The following is a 12,888-nucleotide window of genomic DNA, read 5'->3' as shown; positions in this document are numbered from 1 at the left end:
AATGTGTAAAAATGTGTGTAATGTTATTTAAAATGTAAAAATATGAGTTTTAAATAATATAACAAACAGGCCCTAAAGTTGGTTTTTTCAACTCTTAATCTCAACCTTAATAACTATTGAGTATTGCACTTGATGTCAATAAAGGAAATACAATAAGAAAGAGAAGTATTATAAAATAGTAATAAAAAGAAACATTAATTTGGGAAAAATCACAAACAAATAAGACTACACATCACTTTATATCGGGTGTGTACTCTCAAACAACACCGATACCAAAATGTTCCATTCCAGTAACCAATCTAAAACGGTCTCCAAAAAATAATTCAAAACTTCAAATAATTAATACTCGAACATGCTAAAAAAATTTACAAGTTTTACTATTAACTTTTACAAACTAACGTAACAATAAATATAATTGATAGATTTCAAATTCATGATAAATAAATTTTAGAATTACTTTTTTTTATAATTAATGCGCATCAATTTGTAAGAATTACATAATAAAATTTAGACATGGCAAAATGGTCGGGTCGGGTCGGGTCAATCGAATTTGCGGGACAAACAGGTCACGGGTCATTTTTAAACGGGTCAATCGGGTTGCGGGTCGGGTCGGATTGACCCATATTTTTCAAACAAGTTTTTTTTTTCCCCAATTACAAAAATAAATCAATGACAACCTGTTTAGAGAGAATAAATAAAATCAATTAAGCAAATAAATTGCACTTAATGCCATTGGTTAATATCCTTCGAATTCTGACAGTTTTAAGCATGACAAAAATTATTTATAGTCATAAATTCATGATGAAAAAAGTCTTCAATGTTAATAGTTCACTGTCAAAATGCATATAATTACAAGTTTACATCTTCAAAAAGAGATAGATCTTAAAACAAACAAAACAAATAAGCCAGCAAAGTAGCAAATTATCGGTCTTCTTAAGTGTACATGTTCCTATTGCATATAAAATAATAGTAAAGTTAGATTACTTAGAAAGATAAACTAAACAAAAAAAAAAAAAAAAACTTTAAAAATAAACATAACATATTATAAGTAAAGAAGAACAAGTAAATATTTTATAAAAATTATACCTCAATCTCAATCTACTCAATGTTGGTAGCAGATTCAGCACTGCAAATATTCATACTTGCAAATTGTAGCTCAAGTTTGTCGCGTTTCAACTTTCAAGTTTGTGCATTATGTGGGCCTTTAGCTTTGGACAATGGACTATAGCTCGTATTGAATGAGATTTTTTTTTAAATAGTTGTCTTGACAGACTTGTGTTGTCTTGTCTCATAACTCATTCTCTCATGTCATGTCCATGATTTGTGAAGCTTAGCTCTTATTGGTTGTGACGAAACTCAAATAGTCTTAGCAAAAAAAAAAAAAAAAAAAAAGCTCAAATAGTCATTCTCTCATGTCATGACAACAATTTTACTTGTTTATAACTTTATATCTATAATATATGGACTATTAGTTTTGATACTTTGTGCTTTATGCACCTAGTATCACGTAGTTTAAATTTTTTTTTTTTTTTAATTTTTTTTTTAAAACGGGTCGGGTCACGAGTCAACCCGTTTTTACTTCGGGTCAAAAAAATCAAGTTCAGGTCGGGTATTTTTCAAATCAGGTCGAGTCAAAAAATTCTGACCCGTATTGCTATGTCTAGTAAAATTTATAGTATCCTTAGCAACACTCATCTGTCTATAGTTAGCTAACAAGTTACAACAAAAGAAAGACATCACAATCGCTTGTCAACCAAACCCTCACTCCAATTTCTGACCCCACATTCTAGTGTTTTGATCTACCCTTATGCCTAACATCACTGATATCAAAATCAATCCAAACCCTCACTCCAATTCCTAACCCCACATGCTAAGTATTTTGATCTACCCGTATGCCTAACATCACTGATATTAATTGTTCCGTTATTTCAAAGACTCATGGTGGTGTTCCAAAGCCCAAAGGTTCAAAATGACAAAAAGTCTCTTTTTTTTTTTTTTAAATGTAAGAACAAGCAACGAACAAACAATTTTACTTTGCAAAATTTTTCATTTAGTTATTCTAACAAAAATTATTATTACAACAACATGAAATACAAACCCTCGCAATCAAAAGATTATGCGTGTAAGAAAACTATTCAAATTAGAACAGTCCCCATCCTCACCCCCATCCTGAAGGTGAGGCTATATGATTACAGAAATGGGACTGAACCACCCTTTCCTCAACCTCTGCACTAACCACCCCCCCACCCCCAAAGAAAAAAAAGATGATGATACAAGGTGAATTAGGCAAGCATCATTAAATGTACTTATTCCTCCTCCAAACCAAGTCCAATCCGCTGTCGTCTTCTGTCAAAAACTAATAGTTTAAATGATTCTCGCTCTACACGTAACCGCTCTTGAAATATGCTCTGCCTCTTTGACTCGCCAGCACCAGAGCTTGGTGCTGGGGTTTCTTCAAGTAATGGGTTAGACTTCTGCAAGTGTTGAAAGCAAACATGGCAAGCTTACAACTAATTAAGATTAAGAAAAGAAATAGTAATTTATTTTTGCAGGGAAAACAGTAGAGAAAATACACACAAGAATGGCAAAAATAAATTCTATGCTACCAGCACAAAAAGAAAAACGAAATTCCATCAAAGACAAGTACACATTCATGTAAAACAGATATTTTCATGATAGTACAGAGTAAGGTAACTTATCCCGAAAGAAAGAAAAATATGAATATATATATAGCTTAAATTAGTCTTCTAAAAAATCCAGATAGTCACTAACCAAGTTGTATCCAGTGCCAGGTCCAATCACTAAAGATGATACATCTGCCTTCTTTGCTGCATGTAAAGAAAATCCAGTGTTGCCTACCTGTGTAAAGGGGGTAGTGGGGCAACAAAAGATATAGGCAGCAAAATTAAAAGGCGTAGGCATGCAACTAAACCCAACCCAAAAGTAATCAGAAGAAGCCTTGAGCTGTTAGGATAGATAGCCACCAGGATTATGCAAAGCAATCAGATAGGAGACTATTTACTTTCTAAGCACACAAGTAAAATCAAAATCAAAACATTTGTGACCTTATTCCTTTATTTAAGTGAAAGAACATATTCGCCTCTTAGAATAGAGTAAGTAAAACTACTATCCCTTAAATAGGTCTCTATCAATCCCATGTGTTAACATCTCTCACTTACACTTCTTAAAAAGATAAAATGCCTAATAAAAAACAGACTTAGCAAAAGAAACAGAGGCAATCAAAATTGTAGAGCCACAATTAACAAACAAAATTCCCCCCCAAAACATGCGTAGAAATTTCACATTGTAACAGATGGGATATAGCTGCAGTTCCTAGAAGTCATCCAGCAGAATTCAAGAAGATAGAGAACAAGCCTTCAGATGCTTAAGATTCATCCAAGTTAACCACTTCATGTAGTCTCCAATCACTCAATTCATCAAATGCACAACTAATTTCTGAAGTGCCTTGGGTGAACTCTCACCACATAGTTCCATCACAAAGTCCATTTAGCCACATATCATGATTTTATTCATCAATACAAACATATGGTTATGAGCTTTACATTAAAACTCAGTGCCTAATTTAATCACTGTTTCTCAATTCTCTCAAACACATAACAAATGCACCAGATACCAATATGCGCATATTAAAAATAGTGAGAAACAGTTTAAAATTATAATCAAGCAAAATACATGAACATTCATATGTAATCTAAAGTGGTAAAAAATAATAGCACAAGCTCAAAACAAATACCTTGTCAGCCCAACGTACAGATTTTGCACCCTTGCCATATGCTTGAATCAATCCAGAAAGAGCATTTACATTACCTTTCACACGTTCAGTTCTTTCAGTATTTTCTTCATCTAAATCGTCTGACCATTTACTCCTACCTAATTCTTTCACTTCTTCCGTCAGATGGTCTCCTTCAGAGTCCCATCTATTCCCATCCTTCGAAGAATCTAAAGATTAAAATACTCAAGCACATTAATAATATTTTTTTTATCAGTCAGTCCTTAATGGATTTAGGAACAATGGATTAAGTAATGATTTCTGTATTTGTACAATGCGGAGAAGGATTTCGCAATATTAGTATTAAATATTTCTTCTACAAAAAATTTGGTACTTGCCTAGGGGACATTCTAAAAAGTAAACAACAAACAATTAGAATTTTTTTTTTTTTTTTTTTTGAGAAGGAATTAGAATTTAAATTTGATAGCACAGAATAATGAACAAGCACACTCATGAGAGATCAAATCATACCTAGATGTATAAAGTTCTTCATTTACCCAGTTGACCCAGCCTTAACCAAGCTTAAACATTAAAAATAAAAGGAAAAAGAAAAAGAAGGAAAAGGGGAGGTGAAAAAAAAAATCAATGTAGACAATGCTAACTCCAACTGGTATGACACAATCCTTGTTTTCAATGAGTGCCTTGATTTTTTTTTTTATCCTTTTCAATTTTAATTGTAGATCTTCCACATCCACATTCCTTGATTTCTTATTATGTCAAATGTGATTAGAGATATATTAACAAAAGCAAATTATTTTAGGGAAAACAAGTCAAGAAAGACAAATTATGGAACATTTGTGTAAAATTCATTCTTTACCTAACTGGATCAATCCAACTCAGCCTTAACACAAGCTCAAACATTATAAATGAAAAAGGCACATAAGAAATAGACACACTTTTAAAGAATCTATTATAAGGATTCTAAGAGTAAAGCAAAGAGGGGCATTAAAGATACATAAGTATAATTGCTAAATGCATATAAATACAGAGGCAGTAAGACTATGGAAAACACATAAATAGAGATACATACAACCCGAGTCAAATAACCCGATTCAAATCATATCAGATGAAATCAATATTACGTTAGGTATAAAGCCAAGGATTGATGCATACCATCAGGTGTATCTTCTCCTAGAGGAGGTACTATGTTATTCTCAGGCATTCTTTCTTGCAGTCCAGAAAAATTTCCATCAACATGCTCATCTTCCATGTCCATTTCTACCTGCCAGAATTACAAGCAAAATGAATCTTAGATCAGAGCAATTAACAAACTGACTAAAAAGTTCCCTATCCCATAGGAAATTAATTAATAAGAAGCACAGCACCAAACAATGAGAGGCTATAGCTCATATATAGATACACAAACAAAGTAGATTTTACAATTTTTTTCTTTAAAAGGCTAAACTATTCCTATAAATTATAAACCAAAACAAATGATCTGTCAGAAAGATTGCACTGAATATACGCACCAAGTATTCTGTATAAATAAAAGTGAAGAAAGCTTTAAATTCATACTGACAAATCTTGAGTGGCATGGAAACTAATTTTGATTGGTCCGGATTGAGATCACTATAATCCTGGTCTAACCATTTAACAGCCCTAAAGGCCATAATAATTTTAAAAGTCCTTGCAACATGGTTTGAGGGCCTCAAGGCTTCTTTATTGTTTAGTTGCACATGCAACCTGTGGTTCTTGAACCAACAACCTCACCCTCAATTCCATAATTATGAAAGGAGGAAGTGCCAGTTGAGCTATAGCCCATTGGAAAATATCCCAATATAAAAGTGAAAGTCATAATTGGCCACCCATCTCTGATATATCTCTCATAGAATTTGACAATAATATACCTCCATCAGCCTGCAACAAGTGTAGAAATAGATAGGGAGAGAGAGGTGGTGGGGAGATCCAAAGCTCAGTGAATATGTGTATTATAATGAAAATCGTGCCTTGTATGGTGTTTCACTTGAAAATATAATAACTGACAAAAAAAACAAAAAAAAAAAAACTTCATTTACATTTGGAAGTTTTGATGGGTGTGTTTTAGCTATTCAAGCATTTCACACCAGAATATATGCTAAAAAAATTATATTTTTAATAAAGAATAAAAGAAGGTAAGTAATATTCAATTACCTCTTGAATTCCACTTTCTTTCAGGTCATCCCCATGGAATAATGTCTGTCAAGACAGCAAAAACACAGCATCAATATCCAAGTGGCGAAGCAAACACAAATTGTTTCTTAAAAAAAAAAACTTCAACCTTCATCAGTTAGTGCACTAACTAACAGAATACAGCATTTTCTTCTATAAAAAATTACCAAACTAATTAAGTTCATCTGAATTACATGAAATATTTTTACCCATGTCTGCTTCTTGGCTTAGATCTTCCAACTAATACCCCAAAACAAAAACTGAGACCATTATTACAACAAACCTTGACATCAAGTTGCAAGTACAATGATGGAGCTTCCTCCCATTGCCTGGCCATCTTTTCAACATCATCTTGGGTAAAACCATGCACATTCCTAGCTGCACAGCCCTAAAATCAAAAACAAATAAAATACAGATAAAATCATTCCTCAATTTTGAGATAAGTGTTTCTACTTCATACAGAGAATTACTAAATGCCATCATTGGGACCCCAAAAAAGACACCTTGTACCATGACCAGGAAAAAGCAAGCAACACAATTGAACCGCTAGACCATTCTTGCGCTAGAGCATCATTTAAACAAACTTTACATGCAGGATGCCACCCAATAAAATCTATACCAATTTCAACAGGAAATTTGACTGGCAAGAATATGAACTGAAATTCTTGCACTGGACATAATAGAACCAAACATTGAATGACAAAAGTATGCAGTAAATGAAGGTTAATTTAAAATGGTGATAAACCAAACTAGTAACTGTCAAGTAAGACATAAACTTACCGCTGGGTCCTTATATGTAGCTTCTAATATGTAAACTTCATAACCCGAACTCTGGCAAGAAAGAAGAAAGGGGGCAATGAGTGAAGCAAATCATAAAATACTAAAACCACAAGCTACCACTGCTTCAACCATCCTCAAAGACATAGAAACACACTAGTGGGAAATAGCAGTAGAAAGAACATAGGTTTCCAGATGGAAACAGTAAATGAAAAATTCTCAAATTTGGTGCCTGCATGGATCAGCTTCCTTAAAACAGGCAAAGATATTCACATAGACAATAGTTCCTTGAGTATTCACCAACTCCCACCATCTTATGATTAATAAAAAAAATATGCAAACAGCATGATCATATAGTTTGGAAAAGAAATAAAACATTAGGTGAAACAGAATTCAAGGTAGCTGGTTGCATCAAATAGCATGAAGATATGTACAAGAAGATGCACCCTTTCGTATGAAAATTCAACCTAATTTTCTGATACTTTGGCAAGGGACAAAAAACCATTGAAATTTTGTCATCAATTTTTCTTCAGTATAGTTATCAGATTCAACCAAATCTTTGACTAGCCACGCCAACTTTAAGAAGAAGAAGAAAAAAAAAGGCCAAAGGGCAGCTAGACATTGCAAATTTTGAGCCAAAACAAATTCACGCACAGCAAAATACCAATAACTAGGTTAATTATAACAAGACCCAACACCATGCAACAACGCAATACAAAATCTCTTTTTATTATTTCTTCTCGTTTAAAATGTAAACAAACAATTTCATCTACTAAAATTCACCATATCAAGAAATGGACAATATGATTTGCTGTGTAAGACTGAAGAATGCCAAAAGACAAAATGCACTATTTACTATAAAGTCAAAAGTACCCAGTTAGCAATTCACACTAACATACAAGAACACCTTTCTCAAAATATGACAGCTCACAAGCACACCGAGACCTTACTCACACACAAACAAGACACTGAAAACTACACAAGTAAGCTTGGCAAAACAACTGCCCCCATCACAATGCACCTTACACCTGACACACTGCCACAGGGACTTCTCATAACTCACTTATAAGTCATTCCTAACATCTCAAACATGTACTTCCAGAATAAGTGTAAGGCATGTGTGATTTTTCTAGTGGCTGAAAATTAGTCATTGGGGAAAATTTCTAAGCAGGAGAAGAACTGCAGAGAGCAAGCACTGATTTTCAGATACGGTTTTTACAGAACTATGCAAAGAATTATTTTGTGCAGAAAAATATGGATCAGATGCAAAACTTGAGGTTGGGACGAACCATATAAGGCTCATTTTGTGTCCCCAAACAGGAATGTAAGTCTTCTATTTAACTTGAATAAAACCTTTTAGTATGATATAAAGATTTATCCAGGAAGACCATTGATAGAAAACAGAACTTGTGAATATTACAGCATTGAAAACATTAACACAGCCATAACTACAATAAACTCACTTTGAACAACTTCCAAAATAAAAAAATAAAAATAAATAAAAGTAAAAAAGCCCATAGTCACAGACTGGGCACATCAGTAATTTCCTCTAACAACCATTGCAGATAAAGTTAAAGTAAGAAAGTATGTATCAACAGTAAAATCAAATAAGGTACATGAAACATTAGCTACCATCCACGCTATGTTGGGTGTATTTCAATTTTATTGAGTCTTCACTTCAGAACACATGGCAGAGGTTGTTAAAAAGAGAGAATTGAGGGTATACCTTTCCAATTGCCCAAAACTGAGCAAAATCAGCTACCCGCAGATTGCGGTCATCCACTAAGACGAAGCACACATACCACCAACAAAAGGGTCAATAGCCGAAGAAAACTGCATCCGTTGTTAGTGAAAATGAAGGCAGTGCATGGGCACTGCATCACCACTTTATCTATAATCAAACTATATCATTGAACTTATTGAATGCTGAAACAAGCCAGCATAACCAGCAGAACCATTTATACCTTTAATTCCTTTATCTTATATCTATGCCTAAGGTTGAAATTTTTTTTTAAGAAAATAGAAAAATATTTCACTTTCCTGAAATATTAGGCATATCTATATACACCTGTGCTCTACAGGAGATAAACTCATAAAAGCCTATGACTTGGTGCCAGCACTAGCATCAAAACCAAGTAATTGAATATGACTAGTAGGCACCACCTCAACATCATTAAATAAGAGGACTTAACGTCACCAAATTGAGTTCAAGATTTAAAACAGAAAATGCAAGTAATTACATCTTCTAAATTCTCAATAAAGCAACTAAACTTAGAGATACCAATACCATAAAGAATGGAAGTGATAAGAAATTAAACAATGTCTATAATTATTTAATCTTTGAATTAATCAGAGACTTAGAATAGAAAATGCTTACCAATAATGAAGGTGAAACCCCCCTCCTCAAGGGTCTTCTTGAATGCTTTCAACATGCTTGAACGATATGCCTGTCATAAATTGCATTAGTATTTGAGAAAATATAAAGAAATACACATTTAAACACACAAACCTACATGCATATACACAATACATCATTTGGAGGCAAGTGCTTAATAGATATCAGTGATTACTTGCATTTACAGAAAAGTGAAAATATCAACAGTTTGAGGATACATATATGATACATATTTTTTGATAGGTAAAAGTGTGTACATATATGATACATAACTTGATAAGCCCAAATACAGTAATAAAACAAAACCAAACAAAAGCAATTGTCACATGCCAATTAAGAACTGCAGGCACGTGACAGCAGAAAAAAAAAATACAAAAATTGCATTTGGCATCCAAGAACCATATTTTGAAATGCACGAAAAAAAAATAACAACACATTTGGCATGTATCTAACTCTATAAACAAAGATAAGTGAATGACATAAGGAAACTATATTAACCAGAGTCTTCACATTGCATTTCTACACAGAATGTAACAAATAATTTGGTAAATAATCTATTTCAGCAACTAGACATTTAGGACATAGATCAATTGCAAACACCCATTACTCCAAATGGTTGTTTAGTAATAAATTTATGTGACACTACTACTTCATGCTCTCTTCAGGTTAATGGATCATGAATGGGAACGAACCAAAGCTGTTTCCTGTCCATCCCAGAAAATCAGTGAGAAGAGTAGCAGCATATTCAGATAAGTGCAGGTAAAACCATCTCTCATGATGGGGGAGAAAAAAAGGAATTGGTGGGAAGCAATGACAATGGTAATGGTTAAAAATAAACCTCAGAGAACTTGATTTGCCAATCTATTCATATGCATTGGTAAGTTTTACATGTTGAAACAATGTTCCAGATGAAACAAAATGCATACCTCCTCCATTTCAGGTTCATAACAATATTCCATCACCTTCTTCATTATTGGTTTCTTGCCTCTGACAGAACTCTTTGAAGAATCACCATCCTCAATCTTCAGGGCAGAAAAAAAATTCTTACTAACATATTACATATTTTGGTAAGTATATATTCTATATTGTTTAAACCTTACAAAACAAAAGGTATGAAGGGACTCCTCCTTGTTTATAAGTAAAGAAAATGATTTGATTCAAAAGAGGAGAGATATCTAATGTACCATGTGTGCATTTGAACCACTCCTAAATAATTACAAGCCAGAACTCAAATGATTCTATGTTGATAATCAAACAGACAAAAAAAGCCAACAACAAACCTTTTCAACCTCAGTCATGAAATAATCATCCATAGAATGAATACGTGGAGCATGACCACCGTTTTCCACCTCAAGGTCACGTAACATCTTTGCTAAGTAGCTCTTCCCACTACCTGAAAGTATGAGAAATGCAACAAGTTTTCCATAATATGATTCATAAACTTGGAGACTTGGTTGAGTGGAAATGAAGACAAATTTCTAACACACACACGAGGTATGAGTTTTGTTAAATAATACAGAAGAAAATAAAAATTAAAAAAAAAAAAAAGAGATTAAGATTAAAACAACATTTGTTTACAGATGAAGAACAAGTATTCACAAAATTTACAGAGTATATAAATCATAATAAACTTTACAGAATTACAGCAACATCATTCCTCAAAGTCTAGTAATGAAACTAGCAAAAGATGCATAAAAGTGCACAATCAAAATAAGATACCTGGAAGCCCTCGAAGGATTATCACAATATGATCAGGGCGGGTAGCACGATGTGGCCGCTTGAATAAGTGGGAAGCATCAATAACTTTTGGCTTATCTGAAGATAATTGCTTTAGAGAAAAAGGTTGTCCATCCCCCACAGCCTGCTTAGACAAAATTCAGTGGATTGTTTGAGATTTCTTAGAAGTAAAGAGTAAAGGGATGAGTAAGGGGGCAGTGCTGAAAATACAAAACACATGCCACAAGGCAACCATACCTCTGAAAAAAAGCCAGTGGAAGCATGCATAAGAGGTTTGTTATGGTAATAGGGTGGTGGGCTCAAAGAGTGGGCCTGGGGAATGGGTTGATAAGATGTAGGCACCATGGCCGATGAACTAACAGCAACAGGAAAAAGAGAAGCAGTTGTTTTAGGTGGTGAAGAGTATGCTTTCAACTCTGAAGAAGGGCGAAATGTAGGGTCAAAAGGAAGAGGTGGTGGTGGAGAAGCTGGAATAGGAGGCTGCCCACTATAAAACCGAGAAGCCTCCGTTTGACCTGTATTTTCGAAAACCATGCTACCACCAGAAGGTGATTGAAAGTATCCTCCACGCTCATTCAAATTTGGAGCACCATGTAGAGTAACTCCAGGCATACTATGAAGCCGAATAGGACCCCAATTTCCATCTTTTGATTGAAAACCAACATCAAGTGGCTGTCTCGTATCAACAGGATACTGCATTCCATAGGGTTGTTGCTGCTGCTGCTGCTGATTTTTAGGACCACGATTATCCATCGCAACACTGCCTCTTTGTTCAGGGTACATAACACTTGGTCCTTGCCAATCATTCATATGAGAATAATTCAATTCATTTTCTGGCACAGAATCACTACCTTGCCGCCATTGCGGATTATGGGTATTTTGATAATGGTCATTAGGAAGTTCAGAACCCGGATAAGGTGGCAGGCGCTGAGATATATGCGGAGGAGGAGGAGGAGGAGGCGCCTGATCCACATTATTAATCCCATATCTAGAAGAATGCATGAATTCTTCTTCATTGTGAAACCCATTCCTCATACTCTGCATATATGGTTGCCCTACTCTATCACCCAAACCAAACCTCGGGTCATGGAAATTATTCATCTCCATATTCCTAACACCCATTGGTCCCAATTCACTCCTACTCTCCCAAGAACCATCAAATTTTCCATAATTCCCATCAAAACCTAAACTTTCTTGAACATATCTATTGGTTTCGTGATTATTCATCCCCGGCATCGGTCCACCCAATGAGCTACCATGATCACGAATTAGCTTCAATCTACGCTCAATATCGGAAGAAACCCTAACAGAATTCTGATTATTAGATTGCATATCATCAACCCTAGGCCTCTTAGGGTTCCTATCAGACTCATTTGCGAATCCATTACTGTAAGACTGTTGTTGTAACTGAAATTGATTGTAGGGTTCCCTGTCTAAACTAGGGTTTCTATGCCACGGCGGTCGGGGCGGACCCGTGGGCAAAAGGTGCGGGTCGAATGGGGGTCTAGGGTTTTGAATTTGATTGAAAGGAGGGCAAAATGGGAAGTGGGAATTTGAGCAGGTGGGGCAGATGTTACCTGGGATTGGCATGGGACGCCATTGTTGTTGTTGTTGATGATGATGATGGTGGTGATGGTCCATTTTTGGATCTTGATCTGACTGATTCGGAGAAAGTAAAAAAAAAAAACCCTAGATTTTTGGGGGAGATTGAAGTTTTTTTAGGGTTTTGAATCAGGAATTTGAAGAAAGAAACAGAGAAGAAGGCAGAGTCATGTGTGGGGCTATAGATATGGAAGCTTCCAGAGAGGGAAAAAAGAACAAAGAAAGAAGAAAAGAAAAAACTCTGTTCTTTTGCATTTCAAATGTACTATTTTCCTTTTCTAACTCCTACTATACAGTCCTCTTGTCTTGTGGTAGAATTTATGCCCACTAATTCAAATCATTCAAGGTGAAGAAATTTAACCAGACCAAATATTAATAAAAAATGAGCATAATGATTTTTTTTTGCTGTGGTGTAAAAACTGCTTTTAATTTTTGTTGT

The 12,888-nt window shown here is 34.6% G+C and overlaps 1 protein-coding gene across 1 annotated transcript; it reads right to left on the bottom strand.

Annotated features, from left to right (window-relative positions):
* Positions 1-2,018: 2,018 nt before the first annotated feature.
* On the bottom strand, positions 2,019-12,626 carry LOC142631145 (uncharacterized). The gene is made up of 13 exons (XM_075805237.1): positions 11,085-12,626; positions 10,830-10,971; positions 10,391-10,503; positions 10,037-10,132; positions 9,093-9,162; positions 8,442-8,497; positions 6,719-6,769; positions 6,222-6,326; positions 5,921-5,965; positions 4,904-5,012; positions 3,755-3,960; positions 2,773-2,859; positions 2,019-2,474 (listed from the first exon to the last, which is right to left on the bottom strand). Exons 1-13 carry the CDS (start codon positions 12,486-12,488, stop codon positions 2,307-2,309), a joined length of 2,652 nt encoding a protein of 883 aa, XP_075661352.1. The 5' UTR covers positions 12,489-12,626; the 3' UTR covers positions 2,019-2,306.
* Between the last annotated feature and the right edge of the window lie 262 nt (positions 12,627-12,888).

The sequence above is a fragment of the Castanea sativa genome, chromosome 4 (assembly GCF_040712315.1).
Source record: "Castanea sativa cultivar Marrone di Chiusa Pesio chromosome 4, ASM4071231v1".
Classification (NCBI taxonomy): Eukaryota; Viridiplantae; Streptophyta; class Magnoliopsida; order Fagales; family Fagaceae; genus Castanea; species Castanea sativa.
Note: the sequence above shows the minus strand (reverse complement) of the source record. Positions and strands in the feature narration are given on the sequence as shown.

Coding starts and splice junctions, on each gene's coding strand:
- LOC142631145 (XM_075805237.1), bottom strand. CDS start 12,488: ATGGACCATCACCACCATCATCATCATCAACAACAACAACAATGGCGT. Junction 5,966..6,221: donor ACTTGCAACTTGATGTCAAG/GTTTGTTGTAAT, acceptor CTGTCTTGACAG/ACATTATTCCATGGGGATGA. Junction 5,013..5,920: donor AAGAAAGTGGAATTCAAGAG/GTAATTGAATAT, acceptor TAATTCTGGCAG/GTAGAAATGGACATGGAAGA.